Source organism: Plodia interpunctella, chromosome 24 (assembly GCF_027563975.2).
Source record: "Plodia interpunctella isolate USDA-ARS_2022_Savannah chromosome 24, ilPloInte3.2, whole genome shotgun sequence".
NCBI lineage: Eukaryota > Metazoa > Arthropoda > Insecta > Lepidoptera > Pyralidae > Plodia > Plodia interpunctella.
Window position 1 is genome coordinate 461,880 of NC_071317.1, and position 24,799 is coordinate 486,678.

The 24,799-nt window shown below is 34.7% G+C and overlaps 1 protein-coding gene across 3 annotated transcripts; it reads left to right on the forward strand.

Moving 5' to 3' along the window:
- The first annotated feature begins 5,832 nt into the window (after positions 1-5,832).
- On the forward strand, positions 5,833-24,686 carry LOC128680645 (uncharacterized protein). Of its 3 annotated transcripts, XM_053763933.2 has the most exons (10): positions 5,833-6,080; positions 6,732-7,204; positions 10,252-10,438; positions 17,728-17,858; positions 18,398-18,546; positions 19,239-19,396; positions 19,996-20,179; positions 20,584-20,824; positions 22,087-22,329; positions 22,535-24,686. In XM_053763933.2, the coding sequence occupies exons 2-10, from the start codon at positions 6,940-6,942 to the stop codon at positions 22,702-22,704; spliced, it is 1,728 nt and encodes a 575-aa protein (XP_053619908.1). In that variant the 5' UTR covers positions 5,833-6,080; positions 6,732-6,939; the 3' UTR covers positions 22,705-24,686. The 3 variants fall into 3 exon arrangements, with proteins under 3 accessions (XP_053619908.1, XP_053619907.1, XP_053619909.1); XM_053763932.1 differs by lacking the exon at positions 5,833-6,080 and having other exon boundaries at positions 6,626-7,204; XM_053763934.1 differs by lacking the exon at positions 5,833-6,080 and having other exon boundaries at positions 6,626-7,204; positions 22,538-24,686.
- Positions 24,687-24,799: the final 113 nt, after the last annotated feature.

The following is a 24,799-nucleotide window of genomic DNA, read 5'->3' on the forward strand; positions in this document are numbered from 1 at the left end:
ATTCCACCACGCGTATGACAAGGACCACACTATGTTTTGTCTCATTTTGAGTTTACCGCGAACAGAGACTCGGCAGAGGATTTTAAAAAGAGGCGTGTTATACTTATAAGTTTGACCGCTAAGTGTATCTGTCTGTCTGTCCTGTGTATGTGAGCTACGGTAGCTTATCAACGGGCGAACCGATTTGGATGCGTTTTTTTTTATTTCATAGCTAATTTTTATGCGGTGGTGGTGGTTCTTATTATTATAAGATGTTTGATCAAAATCAGTTCAGCCGTTCAGTGTAGCGAAATGAATATTGAAAGTCGAGTTTTTTTAATTTGTCTAACATATAAACTTGTATAAAATCGAACTTAGAAGGTATTCACAATACTTATAATTTAATAAGTGACATTTCCAGTAATTCTAACTCAATACCAGAGACAATAGTTTGACAACGCGTTTTTAGATAACAAGCGAAGGGAAATAGATTAAAAACGACTTCACAGGGCAGTCCCTTCATATTGTTGTGATTCCCTTTGTACACGTCTGGATTCGTTCATAGCTCTATTGCTTTCATTTGTTATACATTATCTCTTCCTCATGGTCGTATTCCTCATGGCTGAGGGTCGTGATACGTGGAGTGAAACACACACAAAGATTTTCTTGGCACTATTATAATGCAATGGTTTGTCATTGCCTTCTCAATTATGCCGGTTTCACACTGAACTTAACTATAATTAAAAACCAGCAATGTATACCGAATCTGCCAAAGCTTGGCAAATTGTTCGACGACAGTGTGTAGCCGGCATCTAGTTTGTGGAGCTGGCATAGTCTAGTTTTAAAGCTAGTGCTGCCATCTATTCACAACAGAGACAACTACTACACATTCTTTTCTTAGCTGTCGCGGTGAAGTTGACTTATTTATCTTCTGTAGCAATAGATGTCGCTATGTAAATTGCCGAAAAAATCCAAATTTCGAATTCAATTTTGAATCAATAGTGATGGGAGGTTAACGAATTTAACAAGATTTATAACTTTTAACGAAAATTAACGAAATAGTTGATCACCAAAGGAGTGTAGAATATTTTTATTACTTTAAACTTCATATTAATTTTATTATTTTCAGAAAATCATACTAATGAATATGTACGTGTACCTAAGTATTAACTAATATTGGTAGTAATATGATCTATAAATATATTTAAATATCTAAGTAGGTAGCTAGACATAATAACCGGACAGGTGTTACGTTATAATTATCATGTAAGTATATATGGATAAATTATATCTAAATGTTGAAACATTAAATGTTTTATCGTAACAGTATTTAATATTTATCATCAAAAAACGATTAGGGTCATTCAAAACAATTACGTTCTTTATTAGCCAACCGTTGCTTTTACCACACATTTTAGAAACCTTTACTTTACATACTACCCTTACCATTCTGACAGTAAACGAATTAATACACAAATTAATTCGTTTCCTGTCAGAATGGTAAGGATAGTATTGAATATTTTCAAACCTATTTAGGTTCGTTTTGTGAATTTTCTAGGTATGATACGATTTTGTAGTAGTTTACAATTTCTACATAATATACATAAAAAATTTATCACCTTTCAGAGAGGTTAAAGTAAACACTCTTATCTTAAAAGCTTGCTATGACTAATTTGTAATGTCGCAAAATGTAATTCGCAATTATTTAAAATCACACAAATAGAGAGTTATCGTTTAGACCTCTGTAAGCAGGGGTCAGCTAGTGTGTATGATTCATTCTTACTCATATTTACAAATAACCGTTACGTTATACATTTTGGTTTTAGTCGTAAGGCTAAATAGTCTGTGAGTAGTAGGTACTTATTATTGTCTAGTGACCGCAATAGATCATTGTTTTGCCGTTTACCTTATTTATATGTATAAAAATATGTTTAAAAGAAAGGATATCGTTTATAACCTTAAGGGTTAAACGCATTTAAAGTAGGTTATGTACAACGTACTTAATAATCATATGCAAATGTAAGCTTATTAATAATAATTATTAACAGAATTTGTAGGAGTATGTTGTACCTATGTTCTAATATGGATCGCTGAGTGTCTGAAATAAATTATTTTATTATGAGATTTCAGGGAATTCATTATTTGTCTAGGCAAAGGATATGATTTCTCATAACTTATAAACATTTCAATTCCCTTTGTTCGTTAATTGGACAAATCACGTTACTATTTAATACTATATTCTTATCATCCATACCATAACTAAGGATATTCTATGAAGAATTTTAAAAAATCCAATGTATAAATTTGGCCTTTCTTTGAATATTGATGACAACGCTCACCTGCTTCATCATGATCACCTCACTCACTCACTCACATCATACGAAACATTTCAATCATTCAGCAGGATTCTTGTACAAAGGAGTTCGTTTCATTTATGTTTATTTTAACATTTTTTTATTTCGACATTAAAAGATTGTTACCAGTTTGGCCTTTATACAAAAAAGTAAAAATCTGTTATCACGTATACCGAAATTCAATGTCTGTCATTAAGAAACAATTTTAAATTATGCTGATTAATTTTTCTGTTATTTGCTCAATCATTGCAAATTAATTTTTGCATTAATTTGCAAATAAGTTACTCAAAAATTATGTTTTCTTTTTCTAATCATTACAAGTATTGAAATTAATGATAACATTTATCGTATATAATAATTTAACAACAATGCTTATTAATTTTATTAATTGGCCGCTAAAATTGTACTTGCAGTCGATTTTTTGACGTATTTCTCGAGTCCAAGCAATATTGATCTTTATCACGTATATTTGTCGAACGAAATTGTGTCACCCACTCACTTTAAACATTGTCGAAGGTTTAGTACTCGTGATTCATACGTTTTGTCGAAGTGAAGCAATTTCGCTCCTTGGGTTGGTAGTACTGTGGGTTAGTATTAGTACAAGTATTATGTAATCTATGGTATTAGTTACATTTTAAATCCAATCCTAAGTTATTTTGTGGATAACAAATTATACAAATTGCGAAATTAGGGGATTTGTTGGGACTAGATTTTACCCGCGGTTTCGTCCGCGTGTACTTCCCGCGGGGAATGCAATTTCGCCAGAATGTTAAGTAGCTGTAGTTAGTAGTAGTAGGCAGTAAGCCTACATGTCCATCTCCGTACTCTTAATCATATCCATGATTTTCAACAAGATTGGTTGAGTGTATAAGAGATGAAACAAACAAACTAACAAACTTACGTTTATAATACTTATTAGTTATGATGATTAACCCGGAACCGGAAACAACACTCCTTATCTTATCCAATAGATAAAATTGTTTTTTTTTAATTTTATTAAAACTTATAGATACATTTCTAGAAATCGTGAAAGTATTGTCATAGGTAGTTACTTATCGCTCACCACGTATCTCCTGCCTGATGGATTACATCAGTTTAACGGTCATGTAACGAACGAGATAAATTTCGCATTAGATTTAAGTGCTTTTGCTATGCTTACAGTTACCTCTTTAAAATCTTGACGGAATAATTAATATGGTACACTCAATAGCATAGATAATTGTAAGTAATAATAATAACTTAGTTCAGACAACATGATCCGTCACCATTCAGGGTTAGTAACAATTGGCCTTAGAAAAAATGTTAGTAACACATTTAGGGACATACACAGATAGATATAAACAATATAGGATCCACCGCTACTAGCCAGATGTCTACGTGACTGCGAGGTCCCGGGTTCGAATCCCGGTCAGGTCAACATGAAAAATGATCTTTTTCAGATTGACCTGGGTCTTGGATGTTTATCTTTCATTCTTTCAGCGATTTAATAAACTCTAACCTTTGCAGTAAATAATAAAAGTGAATTTGTGATATTAAAACCAACGCCTACAACGACCTAGTAAGGTTTAAATTTTGCAATAAACTTGTAGACAAGTCTGCCTCCCACACGCAGCAAAGAGACGAGTAAAGTGACACATTTCATGTGGGAGATGTTTATATCTGTTCTCTCAATTAACTGTGTAATTGATGCTATGCGAATTTTTGTTCCTTTCATTAAACGTAACTCTCGATTTATTACATCAGTTTAGTCCTGGCATTCCGCTCTGATGGGACTTTGAGGACAAATATTTTTTATTCTTTCTACACTGCTTAATGTTAAATCAACACTAATCTTTAGAGCGAAGGAGTGACAACTACTATGCTAATACTATTTGCTTAGAAAGTGATCGTACTTTCATTTTATTTGCTTGAGAATCACAATGTTACAGAGAGTGTAAGTATAAATAACAAAAATTATGTGTTAAATAGGTAAACAAACGTTGCACAATCAAATTCTAATTTGTCACTTGACGTATATTTGCAAGAAAATGCATTTTATTTATGCGTTATCTAATTCTGTCAGACATTGCAGTTCAAAATAGGATAAGAGCGAACATAAATAGAATCTCCAGAGGTGAATGATCTCAAGTCTCATTATTTTCTTTATAAAAATTATAACGCCTTATTAAACGTGTGACTCGGATGGAGGAAGTAATAAATAGACTGGAGTACGTTAGATACACGTGTCTTGTTCTTTTACTGTTATTAAATTAGGTACATTCTTCTTTACACTAAACAATTTTATGTTTATTTCTTACAGGGTTCGTTTACTTTACGAACATTACCCACATTCATCAGCCAGCTTTAACTTTATAAACCCAAACCTTTCTCACAAATTATCATGACTTTTGCAAAAAAAATCTCATGAACGAAAATTCGTACCTTTAAGTTTTTATCTGCTCTCAGACAGACTGGCTCAACTTACATTGTTATCCTTCTATATTATAAAACAAAGTCGTCTGCCGCGTATGTCTGTTCGCGATAAACACTAAAACAACTGCTCGGATTTTCATGCGGTTCAACAACATATGGTGTGAGTCCTGTGGAAGGAACCTATAGGTGTTTCATTCATTATATTTTTATCCTAGTGAACCCGTGACGGACCGCTAATTTATAATAAACATAATATAACATCTACCTCAGTAATAGGTTTTAACGTGGCCGTTGTAACAATTTTCCTATGCACTCAAGATGGTTACAAAACGTTTTCTACCTTTCAAGTGACCTCATTAGGAAGTTTCAAGAGCCCTTATAAAATCATTTTATTCTCTACATCCCATAATGAATACAATGCACCATCAAGTTGGCTATCGTAAGTTAATCGGATCGCCTTGCCGAGACTACCGTTGGCAATGCTCTTTACAAAGTCGCTCTCTGACCTCATTTTCTAAATATGGAAAAGTTTTGTAAGGCTATACATACACACATTGTGGTGAACCCTGACAAGTTCGTTTCATTTCATTACGTTAGGTTCTCGTTTAAGTAGAACTTCTCAGTATTTTTATTTTACATTAGATTCATGTGTTTTCTAAAAAGAAATTGTTTTCATCATGTGATGTGATGTCACGAGTTGCAAAAATCTGTGAGGAAAGGGGCTTTTTGATCTTTGATTATTTGCTGGGGAGTTTTTGTGGAAAGCTTGGATAAATGTGTTTCTGTCAGCAAGATCCTTGATATCATTGAATGTAAATTCTTTAAAGAGGTAGTTAAGCGTTCATCTTAACAATACAGGCATGATTTCCATCAAAAAATTTTAAGAATTGTTCCAGTTTTAGCCTCCTTTATTCTCTTCAACCAAACATGGTGTTCAGATAAATGTATGTACCTATAGTTAGATATCGAGACAAGTCGGGACAAATGCGCTTTGCCCTGACAATTAAATCACTTTACAACTCACACCATTTGATTCTCGTGGCTGCCCACACGCTTGCCTTGTGATCTTGTCGTTTACTTTACAGACAAGACGCTGTTTGGTAGGTCGTTTCACTGGAAACGATGTATATTTAGAATATCCGTTCGTCCCTACTTGGTTGAAATGTGTTCAGTGCATTTCCAACTTGGACATTGACAGCGATTGTGATTACTTTGGATTTACTTTTATGCTATCTTGTTGTGTTAATTTCTTCGATGGTGTATTTCGATTTGAGATGCGATTGTGTTGTGTTTCAATTTTTTGTGTGTTTCTTGTGATATAAAAGGAACTTTTTGGTAGGTAACTCGTTTATTAAAGCTTTGGCACATTGTGTAGCTGCAATTTTGAGCTTTTGAACTTATGTACCTACTTAATTAAAACATTGATGGTAAATATTATAACGGTAAATATACTGATGAATAATTAAGCCTAGAATAAATAAAAGACATGCGAACTAAATTATGTACTTTGCTACTTAAATTAATACTATAACAATAAATGTATCTTCAACAATCTAACGTAACGTACCTACCTACGCTATGAAACACTAAAAATATTTCCATAGATAACTACTACATTAAATGATTGATAGAGGACAATGAATTGACTGGCGATAGCTGATATCAAGTATAAACGTCAACATGCATTAAACGACACAATTAATACGAATTCTAATAAGATTCTACTAAGAATTGTATCCTTTAAATGAAGTCCTAATGACACATTAATTAGAAAAAAAAAATAGTATGTAAACAAAAAGCGTAAACACCAAACGTTATGACTCACGATGACGAACTTCTCATTATCATATCACCGCCACACGCATACCTTACTAGTTAGTTTCGATCTATACGTCGGGCTTATTTCTCGTGTTTATCAGTTAAAATAAAATTTTATATTGTTTTAAAATAACGCGTACCCATAATTATTAGACGTTAAATTTACAGCGTGAACGCGTGTGACATATAAAAGCGACGGACAATAATATGCACATTTTCCTCGACAACAAGAACAAAGAAAATTCGCAAAGACGTATAACACTTTATTAGCAGACGCACCAGCCTGTTGATCTAAACACGTGTCTGTGCATACGTGAAATAAAACGAGAGGATGCGAGCGGTCAACGCGCGCGTATAATAAATATCGAATGCAAAAATGATTAAAAGGAACGGTGATAATGTATTTGCGATCGCGTCGAGCAACAATCAGTGTCAGACCGCGCGGAGCGCTGTCTCGCTCTGCCCCGCCAGCGCGGCCACGAGGATACCGCGAGCCACTACCGTCAGGATGACGCCGCCTGACGCGCAGCAAAACACCAAGGAGGCGAGCATAGCACTCTCAATTTACGTGGAAAAGTGGAAAAACAAATATGAAGAATCCGAGAGGAAACACAAGGCAAATCTTCTCAAATCAGAAAAAGGTGAGACGCGTGTTTTATAAAATAACCATTTGTTTTTCCTTTTACTTCGCGATTGCAACTGCGCATGCTCCCACCCCTCGAACTTTCGTATGCAAATGAAAACACGCGAGAAAATCCTATTCGCGTATTTGTAGGATTATGACAGATGGATAACCTGTTGCTTACGCATTAATTCTTAAACTCGGGGTTTGTATGTTCACAGAAAGTTTTTGTTCTTTGATGGAACTTAGGTGATTCATGACTTTGTTTAAACTTGTGTTTATATTAATGCCGCGCCGTAAAACCCGTTATTGAACTGCGCAATACACCACAGGAGAAAGGTTCGGTTACCAAATAGCAAAAATAACGGCGTTATTTTATTTCACACCATATTGATTTTCGGATTGCGCAGCACTATTTAGTGTTTTTGTTTTTTTGGGAGTTTTTGAGATGTCATAATTTGACGTACGTAACAGGTGTCAAAATTCAAAAAAGGAAATAAACCTTCCTCAGAAAGTATTGTAAACATAGTTTTTGTAAAAACAACTTATATAATTATTTTACGCTTTCACTTTATTGGCATTATATCAGAAAGGTATTTACAAAGTTTAATTCATACAGTAATATTGTCATATGTAAAGTAAGTACTTACCCACGTAGTTTGTTTTAGGAATAATATACACGAAATGAATCTATTTCAAGTTATTTAACCTCATTTATTTAGTAAAATTTAATGTTTTCCGTAACATCTATAAATATTTATACCTACTCTGCTAAAGTTTGGACATTTGTTATTTAATCATTTCTCAACGTGAGTTAACTGTAATATTATTTGATAACAAGGATGTTAGGACAAAACTTAGATCATAAACACTTTATTAAAACACCTTTTAATCACAAAGAAAATTATTTTACACTTACTTATATAATCAAGTTGGATATTATAAAACAAAGTCCTCTGCCTTATCTGTCTGTTCACAATAAACTCAAAAACTTCTGCAGGGATTTTCATACGGTTTTCACCAATAGATCCTGAGGAAGCTTTAGGTGTGTAATTTATTATGGTTTTAACTTTGACGGGCTATTAGGTCATGATATAAGAAAATATGGAATAGGCAGACACAGAAAGAGCCCAGACAAGAGGCCTAACTGCGGAAAATAGTCCTTGAGGGAAGTAAGTATGGAATGAGGTTTAATTTTAGAGGTCCAATGGGTACTTTCCCAAATGAGGGAACTCTGTGTAGGTATGTTATCCATGTTCATTAGTAATTAAAAGTAAAAATTTTATTCAGAATTCTAATATAAATAAATAATAAAAATAAATAAATATATTATGACAAATCAGTCACAGATTGAGCTAGCCCCAAAGTAAGTTCGAGACTTGTGTTATGGGATACTAACTCAACGATACTATATTTTATAACTCATACATATATAGATAAACATCCAAGAGCCAATCAGAAAAAGATCATTTTCCATCATGACTCAACCGGGGATTGAACCCGGAACCTCTCGGTTCAGAAGCCAGGACTTTACCACTGCGCCACCGAGGTTGTCACATATTATCAAATGAAGTTGAATAACTGCTACTAGGCTGTGCTGATAATATTAGGATTCTAACAATTGAGCGAGTCTTCTAACCATTAAGGTGTGAAATAATTTATTTTATGATTCAAGAGAAGTTATTGACTCAAAACATGAAATCATAAAATATTACAAGTACTTACATATGTCGTACATGTCGCAGTGAATAATCATATTTTATGATGCATTTAGTTATTTACTAGCGGCCCGTCCCGGCTCCGCTCAGGTAAAAACATAATAAAATATACCCCTAAACCTTGTTTTTGTTATTGGTGAAAACAACATGAAAATCTGTTTTTGACTTTATCGTGAACAGACAGACAAGACAGGGGATGTTCTTTTTATTATATGTAAGGATTTTCTAATTTAATGTTCACTAAATATTTAATAAAATCTTTATTAGCCAGTTTTCCCCCTCTGTCAGCTAACTAAGAACCATAGCCTATGTTTGGAGTGTAAAATCAATTTCTCTGTAATCGCACCATAAATTCTCTTGAAATTACAATTGATAACACATTATGATTAAGTACCTATTCGATCACCAAATGGAAGGATATGAAACATATTTCAATGAAAACCCAGGTGTTTACTCTCTTTGTCTGTCTTTTTGTGTCTGCTGACACTGTGTTAGATTTTATTGTAGTCGCCGTAAGGCATCTGACATGACTTTAACGACTACCTACCGCGTTTAGTGGCAAGTAATCGCACACACAGTGAAACGTCAACCAGTGTGCAGGTTTCCTCACGATGTTTCCTTAACCCGAAGCAACCGGTGGTCTATGAAAACTACCTATACAATTGGATTGGTTACAAACTCATGTGGTAACCCACGAGTATTGATCGTTTATCTTTCATACTGGTCTGAGAGCGATATCGGCACTACGGAGACATATTAAACTCAGGAATAACGTAGGCAATCTTTTGAATTCTTTGTCATGTTTTTTTTGACCTTTACTCCTGAACTTGATATTTCCAATATATCCAGTTGAGCTAACTGCATAATTGCAGAGATAAGGCCTCTCATAATTGGCCATAATTTGACATTGGCGGCTGTCTGCCTACCTTGCAACTGCGATTATAGGAAATCTTTTGTGTTGACCTAATTGATATTAAATGATTTGGTTTCGTTTCAGTGGCGACAAATTCCGTGTTTTTCAAGATTTTAAATCGCGATGAAAGATTAAAACTTTATAGGTGGTAGTCCAATGGTTAAGACTGTACTGAAGAAATATAAGAAGGATAACTAGACGGGATACGTAGTGGGAAACGGGACGGTACAAATTGGGAGAAACGGTACAGGACTCGTTGGGGAAACGGGACGGGACACGCTAGGGGAAACGAGACGGGACACGTAGCGGGAGTTCACTTCACGGACATGATTTTTTTGTCAAGAGTTAAAAGCAACACGTTTTCACAGATGACAATGAAAGCCAAGGCAAACATTTAATTTTTACAAAAAAAACTAAGCTCTATTTCACTTGCAGCGAAGCGTGAGTACGATGACCTCCATCGTCGGTTCAACATCACGCATGAGGAGAGAAACCACCTGGAGTCCGAGCTGAGAGAGCGGGAGAGGGAGCTGAACAAACTGCGCAATGTTTCCGAGAAACTTTTCAAGGAATACCAGCAGTTGAAGAACCAGCATGAAATCGACGCCGGAGTTATGCATAAGTAAGTCTTTTATACGCTGGTCTGCTACGCTGGAGGTCCCGGGTTCGATCCCCGGTCAGGTCAAGATGCGAAATGATCTTGGGTGTTTGTTGTTCATTTATGTGTGATATAAAATATGTCTAATATCATTGAGTGAGTATCCCATAACACAAAGTCTCGAATTTACTTTGGAGCAAATCTATTCATCAATAATTTATTCAGAAATTAGGCCCTCACTGACACTTTTTAACGTCATATTCTAAATTAAATGATATTTACCAAAGCTACAAACTACTAGCATTTCGGAACGACCTCTGCTGAGAAGAAATGCCGAAAGAGACTCATTCAAACAGTGTTGGTCCCTATTATGCCAGAAGGGCTTACCATTTTTTAATTTTTTTCAATATAAATTTATCAGTGTTGGTCCCTATTATGCCAGAAGGGCTTACCATTTTTTAATTTTTTTCAATATACATTTATCAACTCAATCTGTGTGTTTTGTCCATTTATATATGTATATTTATGTATTTATTATTTGTTTTATTATGCATTTATTTAATTTATTAAATTTACGATTGCCTTTCTTAGTAGCAATAGTACTAAGCAAGGCAATCGTCATGCGGCCTACCTGAGGGGACTTTACCGTAGCCAATGGGGCATATTCACTCTCTAATAATTAATTTTGATATGTCGGGTCCAAAGCGTGTTTAGAAACTTAATTTCAAACAGCTGAAATGGTTTTCATTCTATTTCGTCTTTTAAAAAATTGCTTTCAAATATCGTATGTGTCATTTTTTAAATCAAAAAAGGGGTTTGTTTAGTTATATTAGTTATATAAACTCTGTTGTCGCTTTAAAAAAAAAACAAATTTTAGCAGTTTATAAGTTTTGATGTTGCGTTTGCGTCATTCGAATTGATTTGTGCAATGCGATTGCAAGTTATACAAGCGACCTACTTGCATAAATGCATTATAATACATAATTTGTCATGTCTGCATTTTTAGAAGAACATATTTATCGTGTTTTGTTTTCTTTATTTATTTCTGGGCTATAATATATGTGTGTTTAGTAACTTTTGTTGGTTTTACTTCAATACCTGCCTGTAGGTAATCAAATGTTTCATTTGTTTTATGATCCGTCCGTTTTGTTTTATGTCCCGGCTTCGCTCGGATAAAACCATAATAAATTATACATCTTCCTCAGGAATAATACTATCTATTGCTCAAAACTTGATTTGTTATTACATGTAACACATGCTTTTAACTTATTTCTAACATATGTAGCTGATACGTCTACATTATTATAATAAACAAGTATCTACATAAAATTGAGGCTGAAATTGTTCTCCAACGGTCGTTTCGTCTACTATTACGTGTAGAATTCGTCTACATCGGTCGATTGAACGACGGTAACAATTTTTCTAGTGACATTTCCATCAGTGAATATAGGTAACTTATAACTTATAAATAAATACTAGTCGTTCGCCGCGAAAGTATATCTCGTGAATATTTTTTTTTTACTAAGATTTAATGTTAAATATCTCAAAACTGCTTTTTCAAAGTTACAGTCTTTTGGCTTCACGCGGCAGCGCGTGCCCTGTTATACCTACCTACATAAAATAATTTGGCGTTTTTTTCGGATTGCTTTACAATTGTTCCTTGATATTGCTGAAAACTAATTTATTTCAAAACAAATATATGCCTATAGCAGTCTCGGATAATGTAGCTATCTAATGGTGAAAGAATTTTTGAAATCGGTCTGGTAGCTTCGGAGATTTCCCGTCTCAAACATACAAACTCACCTCGCGAACACAATTTTTTTTTACAAAATTGTGAATATTTCAAAAACGGCTTAGCCGATTTTGTTGCTCCACGAACTTAAAAATTCCATTGACAGATCCTACATACCTTTTAAATTTCATCAAAATCGGACCAACGGTTCGAAAGTTATCGCGTTACAAATATACAAAAAATGTATTTTTGCCCCAAGTAGAATGTGAGACATCTCTCGCTTCGCTCGCTCGGTCAATGAAAACAATTGAGAAGCCCTCGACTCCGAAGTTGCCGGCATCCTTTTATCTGCTAGAAAAGAGCTGACAGTTTCCGGCTAAACATATTGATTTAATTCTCTCAATCATGAATCTAGATCAAAATTGGCTCAGACGCTTAGCTACTACGATGCCACAGACAGACATACAACTTGTGCAGTCGGGGGTTAAAAAGATGTGTCAAATACTAAACTTTAATTATTGTTTGATAAATATTCGTAACGTTGTTCTGGATAAAACAATATCTGATTAGACCATAATATATTATGTCGGATATACACATGTTCAGGATTAGGATTAGATACCAAATTAAATGGATTTAAATAAAACGGCCTTGAATAAGATTTCATTTGGGGACAGCCCCCTTCCTTTTGTAAATTAAATTTATAATCCTACCGGAATCGTACCTAGATACTTTAATACTACCCATATATTAATGTGGCCTTCCCCCTAGTGATGCCTACGTGCGTTAGTTTACATGTATAAGTACAGGGTTATTTTTTCACACTGCACAAATTTTGTGAGCATATACGGATGTTGAAATGGAGTGGATCAGAAGAAATTGATGTAAAATTATGATAAAATTTTTTAGTTTCTCAATATACCTATAGTTAGTTTCGTTCAGTAAATAAAAAATTACCCGGTATGTAAGTATATGTAGAAAGAAACATTATTTGTCTGTTTTCGATCTGATGCTGAGTAGGTACAATCTTTTATTTCATCTATCTCGTCTGTCTGTATAAGTATGTCTGTAATAAAATCTTGCAAATTCAACCACCTTGATCTATGGAGTTAAACTTTTCAAATGTTTAACTCGGCGTAAAAAGTAAACTTTAAAATTTTGAAAATTCATGGCTGTCATTTTACAACCCAATACCTATATATCTATTCTCCTTGGGAATGCCATTGTAGCCAATGAGCTGCCAAGTCTATGTCTCCCTTAGTCGGCTCGTACGACATCCACATGAGGATATGTAACGGTTTTATTCTAGAATAGAACCACTCGCCACGAAATTTATTTTATGTATTTGACATTTATTTATGTATTTCTTACTCTTGAGTAAATGAATATACAACATTAAATATAATAGACGTTATCACATCGTAAAATTAAATCGATTAAGTATTTAAATCGACTCAATATTCTTATGTATGTATTCGAAATGAAATTGTTTATTTAAAAAAAAATAAACAGTCTTTATTATTTTCAGTGTACTTACATACTAATATTATAAAGTTTTTGTTTGTAACGAATAAACTCGAAAAGTACTCAACCGGCACAAGGATAGAATAGTCTAGTGCGGATCGCTGGAATCCTATGTAAATGTAAGCCAAAGTATTGTTTTTTAATATTATTTTTCAATACAATTGGAATCACTTAATAAGAAGGTAAGTATGTGTGTGTTTAAATATAAATAAATATCGTGCAAATCCAGGACCGGTAGCTAGTTGTAAAGTATCAAATATATGTTATTATGCTATCATCATATCGAGTGTGTTATCGCTAACACTGGTGTCAGATTTTATTCAAGTCGCCTAAAGGCCTCTGACATGTCTTTTGCGACTCCTTAGCGCCATTTATTGGCAGGTAGTCGCATACACATTAGTGAACCCAACTGCCCACCAGTGTGCAGGTTTCCTCACGATGTTTTCCTTCACTGGAAGCAAGTGGTGGTCTATGAAAACTACTATAAGTTCGATTGGTATACAAACACATATGGCACGAGTAGGATACGAATCTGAGACCTTTAGATCCATAGGCGGGCGTTTTAACCATTACACCACCACCGCTTCAATTGTGTAATCACTAAGGGCCAATAAAATAAGCATTTTAATCGGTTGCCACAGATTCCATAGCTCTCGGTTCCTTATTAATATTCATATTTAAAAAGTATGTTATGATTTTATGGTTTTCACCCGCTGGTTTTATAGCTTATGTATATGTATGTTTGTCTAAATCGTGATGCGGTCAGTATTTAATTAAAATAGTTGAGTTTATTTGCAAAAAAAATATTTTTTGTCATAAATATATAGTATATAGTACTAGTAGTAGTATATAGTACTACATGTATCATCTATATATATATATATATATATCTATATATATATATCTCTTCCGTTATTGACAGACAATGTTCAGCGGAAACTACTGTGCGTGAAAGCTGAAATTTGGTGTGTAGGTTTCTAGACAGTGCACGAGGAGGGATTTTCTGAAATTCCCACGGGAATCGGATTTTTACTCACATACGACGTTGTGGGCAAAAGCTAGTTATATATATGTATAGCCCAATGAATATTTTTACCTCTATGTAAAACTGGACACCTCATGTACTCTCCAAACAGTGGGCCTCTATGTACTTGTGGTAATATATAATTATATCAACATTTACCTTAGGTTAAATTAAACATAAAAATATATCACTGTGCAGATAGAGAAAGAAATGAAAATACATATACATATATACATACATATATACATATATTACGACAAATCACACAGATTGAGCGAGCCCCAAAGTAAGTTCGAGACTTGTGTTATGGGATACAAACTCAACGATACTATATTTTATAACAAATACATATATAGATAAACATCCAAGACCCGGGCCAATCAGAAAAAGATCATTTTCCATCATGACCCGACCGGGGATCGAACCCGGGACCTCTCGGTTCAGTGGCAAGAACTTTACCATTGCGCCACCGAGGTCGTCAAATCAATGAAAAGGAGCGATCTTTTTAAAGTTATAAAAAAATTACTTTATAATAATATAAATTACAACACAAAATTATATAAAATATGTTCCATATATATATATTTACGTCCTTATATAACATGATTTCATGTTGCAATATGAGCATAACTATAATCTCTGTGAGCTTAAACCTATTAGCATACACAATATATATATATATATATATTAAAGTGTTTACACTTTTCTATATCGAGTATCAAGTAGAAACTCAGATATATATTCGGATAGATACCGCATCTAAACAGACGAACTGACGAAACAGTATGAAAGAGCACTGGGCCCCGACACAGCCGTCGAGCAACCGGGAAATTCGGGAAATAAAAAACAACTTGCTACTTTGAATTTTACTTAATTACTAATTTGAATTAACTTGCTACTTTAATTGTACCATTAACTTCTCTACTTAACCCATATTGTGTTTTATAATCTTTATAAGAAAGGCCAATAATGCGGACGTTAGAATGGTTGATTATAATTTGAAAATCAATGTATAATATACCACATTGCCATAACATTATACCTTTTTTAATAAACAAAACAGGCCAAGAAAACAGAAACTACTCATTATCATCACATAGTATAAAACAAAGTAGCTTCCCGTAAATTTAAACTTTCGCGTCGCATAATTATAATATTAAACGACAGTATAACGTCTGGGAAATAAAACTACGGAACGGGAAATAAATCTTTTGACTATGTACATTATGTACTTTTATATATTATTAGAAAGAAAAAAAACATTGTAAGAAACAATAATGGTAAGCCGATCTGGTATGATAGGGACCAACACTGTTCAAATGAGTTTCTTTCGGCATTTCTTCTCAGCAGTGGTCGTTCCGAAATGCCAGTAGTTTGTAGCTTGTGAGAAATAACTATAAATATAAAGATTGACGAGAAAAAGTGCCTGTGAAGGTCTAATTTCTGAATAAATGATTTGAATTTGAATTTGAATAAAAAAAAGGTATGTACGCGTTTGACACCTGTCGTTCAATATATAACTAAATTTGTCAAAAATGAAGTGCGGTAAACGAGTGCGTAACTTAGGTACATGGATTGGAAGCACAGTTGCTCGGCATGCGGTGTCTATCGCAATACAAATCTATGGCAATCGAGAATCACTTAGAAAGCAATGGAAGTGGCCTGACCGGTCCAATATGCAAAAAAAATTAATGTAATCATTGATTTTCGCCCAATTAGGTAATCTCTAAAGCAAACTGGCAGTTTAGACTCGGCGCTCAGTGAACTTTGACTTGGCTGCAAAAATAATTAAACTGGAAAGTTTTTACTTTTATTTTTGTTTAAAATTAGAAAAAATAAATCAAGAAAACTGCTTTGTTTTTTTTTTTTTGTAATTGTTGCATTAATTTCAATTTAGGAATAAATATGTGATTTTATTTGTGACAGTGATAGTGTTACAAAACAATAATGTTGTCCTGTCTTTTGTATTATAACGGACACTATGTGGTTCGATGCAGAAGGATTGACACAGAGCTGGTTAGAATGTAAGTACATAATATAAGACTCCATCGCAACAATATTCAATAAATAAATAAAAATATTAGGACAAATCACACAGATTGAGCTAGCCCCAAAGTAAGTTCGACGCTTGTGTGATGGGATATTAACTCAACGATACTATATTTTATAACAAATACATATATAAATAAACATCCAAGACCCGGGGCAAGCAGAAAAAGATCATTTTCCATCATGACCCGACCGGGGATCGAACCCGGGACCTCTCTGTTCAGAGGCAGGCACTTTACCACTGCGCCACCGAGGTCGTCAAATTGAACTTTCACTATCTGAAAATGAGAAGCAAAATAATGCAATATTGAAAAAGCTGTGTTTGCTTGCAGGTAGACTCGGTTACAGATCAAATTTGAAAATAAAAGCTGTTTGTAATAAAATAATAGGAAATGATTTTAACAATCCTCATTGCTGAGGGACGTATCGCCTAAAGCCTTTACGTCGATTATAGTGGTTCGAAAATTTGCCTTAAAATGTGTTGCGTTTAAAATGCGTATACAATATAAGGTCTGTTATATACTAAAACCATAAAACAAACACTCGCACGAGTCAAACGAGGCGATAAAGTTGAAATTAGATGGATGTAGAATAAGGGTACATTGGAAAAAGATGGAATGAGTGTGTTAGGAATATCAAAATATCATATCCGTGGAGTAAACCTTTGCAAGTTCTCGTCTTGTCTTATTGCAATATGCATTGTCTTGGAAACTGAAGCGACGTGATAAATTTTAACTCTGTAGGACAAGTGGAAGTAGATGAAGAAACATTGTTAAGAACATGGATCGAAGAACTATAACTTGCAATATTTGATTACAGACCAGACATGTCAAATGAAACAAAATAAAAACTTGTAAAAAATGCTTTTCTCAGAGTTAATATGAGCCGCCGTTTAGTGTCCAATTTCGATTGTCAAAATTTTGATCCCAGACAGACGGAGCGATGGGACAAACGAAAATAGTAATATGATATTGAATTTTCCAGGGTTATGCAGCAGGCGGGGGAGTGGTACAAGCAGAATAAACGACTCAAGAGACGCAGCACGGCCATACTCCAGGCGTTGCCAGCGAAGGCGGTCGAGATCGACCTCACTGACTCTTCCGAGGCGGACGCTGGTAAGACCTGTAGCCAGAGGTTGGTTTGCTCTCAGTATTTTCCCAAAATATCGGGGGCTAACACATCTATTAGAGCGAGGCCCCATTGCTCGGTCGTGATCCGTAGTTTTGATGTCGATGCAGAAATTTTATGGATTTAACGCACGTCAATCGTCAAAAGTTATGGAAAAACAATAAAGTGGTACGACGCACCGTAGCATGGGGCCTGGCTCTTACTTGGGTCTGAGGTGGGCTTTTGTGGTGGAAAATACTGGGCGTAGATACATCTCTACGGTAGCCGTATATGTAATCCATCCCAAAATTCGGAACCCCAGTACTTCTAAGGTGTTGCACGAAAGAAAGAAAGAAATAAAAAAAATTGTTTCCAATGTAGTAGTTACTCAAGACTTCATTAAAGATAATAAAAATAAATGTTATGCTGTGACAACACACAAATGAATTTATCCATCTAATACAATATCTAAAACTTAATTATTAACATAGCTTAAAACATATTAATGTCAATAAGAATATTAATGTTTAAATAAATTTTCTTCAAGCATCAGACACAAGCACGAACGAAGAGGTAGACTTTCTAAAGCAAACAGTAGCGGAGCTGAGCCGGCAGGTGGCCGAGCTGCAGACTGAGCTGAACGCGATCAAGCTGCAGGAGTTTGAGGCGCAGGAGCTGAACGTTGCACTTGGACAAGTGGGTTATTTATTTGTTTAGAGTAGATGACATTTTTTTTATTTTGTGACTAATCGATGACCCATATACTATTCGAAACACCAGTGAAAAAACTACAGTGATAATGGTAATGCTTTCAAAGATATGACAAAAATAAAATGGCACATTTTCGCACTTGTCGAAACGCTCCATAATAAATGACACTACAATGTGACGGCACTGAATATTGTACATTATTTTTAAGATCTCTTCAAAGCTTTTGATTGCGCCCATCACGATATTTTTCTGCTCAATTTTGGAATAGACATAACGTGAGATATGAGAATCAAATCAAACCAATTTTGAGCCTTAGTTTGATTAAAATACAGTTCAAAATATTTTAACAGGCTCCTTCAGATCATCAAGTAACATTGGAGTACCCCAGGGTTCTATTTTGGGACCGTTGTTGAATATTATTATTCATCTTCCATATCTTATTATTATTAATTAATGTAACACCTTGTTTGTTTTCATTCATATTTTACATATATTTCATTTTCATTTATTGTTATTTTTGTCATTTTTATTTACTGCTACTTTTAATTTGTTATACGATTATTCGTTATTATTGTTAAAGGACACAATGAAAATAATCCAGTAATATTATATTACATTATATTTTTACGTGTGGCGTTACAAAAACAACATTTTGTATATTTTTATATTTTTTTCAGGAACTTGAAGAAGAGAAAGAAAAATGTTCCGTCCAAGAGAAAGAGCTGGAAGAATTGAGGACACAGATAGAGAGACACAATCGAGTGTCCAAACTGTTGATGGAAGAAGTGACCGCGCTCAGAGACAACGCCGACAGGGACAGGGAGATGGCCGAGACGTAAGTGCAACCGAGATAGATAGATATGTAAATTTGTCGATTTTCGGGAACCTTTGTTCTTGAGTCGAAAGAAGAATTATGTCATAATGAAAAAGGATGCATTCGTTAATAAAATTACTTATATTAAGGGTCAGTTGCACCAGCCAATTTTGTCGTTGACTTTTACCTGCACATAAATACGCAAAGTCAAAATTGAATTGTGCAACCCACTCTTAGTTTATCTTTTTATATTTTAACATATTATCTCTGACATTTCACAGAAATGTTTAACTTTATTACATTTTGTAACATTCGTGACGTATATTGCTTTTGAAAATCCTGCCAGACCTATTAGTGCAAATTAGCAGTGGAACCCACAGTCCGGAACGTATTGCTCCGACATATATTTTATGACATGCCATTCACGTAACATTACACAACCGCAAATAATTTTAGTCGAACTAAAAAAGTTTTTAAAATAAACTATATTGCCATTATTATCGTCGGAATATTCGACTGTAGTTTCAGTCTTAGTACGCTACTACTTTTTATTATACTGTGGTGGTAAAAGGTGTATGAGTAGACCTTTTCCAAGAAGAAAACTCTGTATTGTCCTCAAGGTACAAATCCGAAGCGAGAGATGCAAAGAAACGCGTCCGCGTGTTAGCTCACCAGAGTACGTTACTCATGGGAGAGTTGGAGATGGATGACAGGCTCATGATGCTCATCAACGAGGTGGATTCCCTCAAACAGGCGCTGGAAAGTCAGGCTTTGAGGCATAGTGAGCAGATTGACGAGTTGCAGGTAATAATCATGTTTTGTTACATGCTTTTATTAAGCCTTCCGAGTCTGGGGATAATACTATTGAATGCGCGCGCGTGATCTTCTAAAAGTAGTACTAACTTTTGTTAGAATGTTTACCGAAAGGTCCCAGGTTCGAAACCTGCTCGTGTCACTTGAGTTTGTATACCAATCTGACTCATGTATAGTTTTCATAGACCACCACTTGCTTCCGGTGAAGGAAAACATCGTGAGGAAACCTGTACACTGGTTGATTATAAACTTGTGTGTGAAATTGAGAATATAGTGTGATAAGCTTTAGATGTATAATTTATTATGGTTTTACCCGAACGAAACTGAGACTGGCCGCTTGAAAATCATATCTTTCAGTGTACATAAATCAATGCCAAATATTCCTCAATTCTCAGTTAAAACTAGCAGAGAAACACGAAGACACAGACATATTGCTGTGGGAGGAAAAGATTCGTCTAGCGGAAGAGGACGCTAGCAAAGCGTTGCTGAGAGCGGAGGCCGCGGAGCGGAGGCTGGCGGCCGCGGAGCGGAGGCCCCGGAGGGGGAGCCTCATGTCCAGGATCAGCTACTTCGAGAATGGCGGGGAGAAAGTAGAAGGAACGGAAGAAGGAAGGAAAGAAGAGGTACCGGTTATTGGTGAGTAACGATTCTATTTAGATGTATGTACTGTAGCGATTGAGATTCGCTTATTAATTAAAATATATTATTATCAGATAACATTTAATACTTTTGTTACATACGGGTAATCTTATTCAGCTCCGGGGGCTGACTGCGTCAAAACATACATCAAATACAATCTTGTTGGATTTTCTGTTCTTTCGTTCGAAATGCAATAAAGATGTTTTTAAAATGTAATGAAGTACTCTGTTGGCAATATCTACGTCATTGGTAATTCATACCATAAAAAGTATATAGACTTGTATCAGAACAAAAATACCGATTTTCATTTCCAACACATTATATCATGAAACAATAAATTAAGGCATGTGTTACCTAAACCCAGTGTAGTATGTGGATATCATTTATTTATATGATTTAGATATAAATATTACAATGGTTTAACAATATTTTATGCATCCAAAAAGGTACTCAAAGTTATGTCATTATGCAAATCTGTCTGATGTGTTTGAATCATTTGACGACCTCGGTGGCGCAGTGGTAAAGTTCTTGCCTCTGAACCGAGAGGTCCCCGGTTCGATCCCCGGTCGGGTCATGATAGAAAATGATATTTTTCTGATTGGCCCGGGTCTTGGATGTTTATCTATATATATGTATATTTTATAAAATATAGTATCGTTGAGTTAGTATCCCATAACACAAGTCTAGAACTTACTTTGGGGCTAGCACAATCTGTGTGATTTGTCCTTATATATATTTATTTATTTATCATAAATCAACACCAGATCTAATAACACAATTGATATAAATTGATAAATATAATACCATCTTTTTGGAAGTTTGATATCCCTGATTCCTTTTAACGGTAGAACAATAAAGAACGTGTCATGTCAACAGTTGCTACTTATTAACTCGCGCGGTCGCCTTAGTCTAGTTTGGAATCGGAGTCCATCTAGTTTTATCACCCGTGCAGGCAAGAAGCGGCCTGAAATTCGCTCATGTTCTAGCTCCTCCTCCGCTCTATGGCTCCTCCATTCCAACGGTACTTATAGTTTGCATAGACACCAGCAACCTAATTTATAGGTTGTTTAGAAAATGAGCAGTACACTTATATTTTAGGTTACACACTGCACCGTGTTTCAATATTGATATTATGACATATTATATACCCCGTGTCAATCTCAGCCTTGACGTTGGCAAAATCATCGTTTTTGGCGAACGATGGAGCCATTTACACTTAAAACAGAAAAATGTTTGGAATTACTTTTTAACTGTCACAGCGGAAGAACCCCAAGAACAGCCACAGCGCACACCCTCCCCCCCACCTCAGCCCCCAGCCGCCCCCTCCCCCCCGGCACCATCGATCCCTCCCCCTCCCCCGCCGCCCCCCGCTTCGCTGCCTCCGCCTCCGCCCCCTCCCCCGCCGCCACCTCCAGTGTTCGTGGCGACATCTTGCGAGGAGGATATGAGCAAACTGTTGGCGGGGAAGCAGGGGACGTTGAAGAGAGCTAAGCAGAATGAAGGTTAGAGTTTTTAAAAGCTTATTTATTTTGTTTCACATAAAGATATAGAAAAAATTAGATTTAAAAACTGGCCAGCGATTTTATGGAACAGGCATTACATTTTATACTTATGATATTTGATGTCTCTCTCTCTCTCTATTCTTATCTCATTTCGAAACTTCCAATTCGCGTAGTGATATCTAATTTAGTTCCTCTATCTCGTCAGCAGGCGGCGCCGCGATCGACGCGATCGTGGACCAGATAAAGGGCGGCAAATTCCACCTGAAGCCCCGGGAGCAGGCCGTGGACAAGCGCAGGGAGGAGCCGCCGCAGGCCGTGAGGGAGATGCTGGCCATCCTCGGCTCGCTGCGCCGGCGCCGCGCCGCCAACTGTTGACCGCAACTGACTACTATATTATACTTTTTCCTAACTTTTTCCCGTAGCCATATCGTTCCGTGGATGTCGCAGCCCCGGATTTACGATTTTTTCGAATCGAGGCTTAAACTTGATATTGTGGCGCCCCCATACCCAAAAGAGGCTTCATTTTTTTGATATTTCGAATTCTGGTCTCGAGGATTTGGCGCCCCCATGAAACTGCCGCCCGGGGCAAGTGCCACGGTTTGACCCCAAGTACAAGTGACGATACATAAACTTGACCATTGATAAAGTTATTTTTGAAAAAAAAAAATTCTTTGACATGTACAGATTTTGGGTGTATGTTTAATAGATTTTGTTGGTTCAAAGTTTACAGCACACACCCTCCCCCCACCTCCAATTCAAATCTCTCTTACAGGCAGACATTGACGACATCCATGAAATAATTTTATACTAGGATATACTCGACAATATGCGATGCATTTCGTTATGTTCCATTTTATGTATGAGTGATGTACGATCTCTATTTGACATGGGGTATAACCTCACTATTCTCATGTGAGTTATTAGGTTAATCGACCCGTACCTTGCACCTTGAATTTCAAAGGTTATAAAAACGCTTGACGATGTTTTTAAACAGACAAGTTGTTCACTATATTTAAAAAGTATATAAATATATTAGAATCTCAATCTATTTATAAATTTTCGACAATTTATATGAGAAAAATGTATATGAAAAATCTAAAGAGACTTTCTTTTTATTTTCTGTGTGCTTATTATTGGAATTGTAAATTTACATGAAATGTAAAGTCAGTCATTTCAGTATTTATTAATTTCCAAAATTAATAATGTACTTCTGATAGAATTTATTATATATTTCTAAATCTAAATTCAATACTTCTACGCATTAGTTTATCTTGTAGCCTTTTGCATACATTGCTAATTATTCGAAAACCATTTTTATAATAATTATTCCAGCTAGGTCGTAATGACTAATTCAAAATTTTAAAAGAATCGTATATAGTATATTTGTGAGAGTGTTAACAAAATTGAAATGTTTCTTGTTTCTAATTCTAAGACTTTTTTGGGAAAAGTTAAATTTAATAAAATATTACACCTTGCACCCGAAAATAACATAGAGAAAATCTTATTTTTTCTATATATAAAGACATAAGCATTTAATTTTTTTTTATTGTAATAAATATATAAGTTAGAAACATATTTTAATTATTACACTAGTTACAATCACATCAGAAGCATCAGAGGCCTAATATATAGAAATAAAGTCCTATTTTGACAATATTAGTTTAAAAAAAAAACGATACCTCTAAAAAAATAAAAAAATTGTCAATTATAAAGTACAACAAATCAAAAATACAAATATATTGCCATGATTTTTGTAGTTATCCTATTGCCATTATGTACATAATTATTACTATTTTTTATATACTATTAGTTAAGGTAAATAATTTTATAGTTATATTTTCAAGTAAGTATTAAATTGTGTTACCAAAATTTCTTTAAATAACCTTAAAGGAAATTTGTATTATTAGCAAAGTATAAAGTATATAAATAGCAAAAAAAAATATATTAAAAATATTTTACATCAAAAAAGTTGGAGTAAGAAATAAAGATGAAGCACGGTCGTGCTTTAGCCAAGTCCTGTTTAATACATTGTAGTTGACATTCAAGCTGTCACAATTTGACTTTAATAGTGACTTAACGTTTTTTAGTTAATTTGCTTTTAGAAAATACTCTAAGATTGTAATACTTAAATATTTTACCAGAATAGAAATATACATTTTATATAAATATTTTATATGCTGAAATTTTTAGTATGGCCTTCCACTTTGATATTAGCAAGTTACCGTAGGTGCCATTGAAATTATATTGCATATCTGAAACTGACACAAAATTATACGTTTTTTGTAAGTATTGAATTATATAGTGCTAGTTAGTGTTAATGTTAAATTTATATTTTGAAATAAATATTTGACAAAATATGTGTAATTTAATTTTATTTGACTGTTTGTTTATACGAAGCCCTAGACAGATTTTGGGAAATAAAGTTAAATGTAAACCTTTAACTGTGACATCGCTATAGTTAAAGATTTAA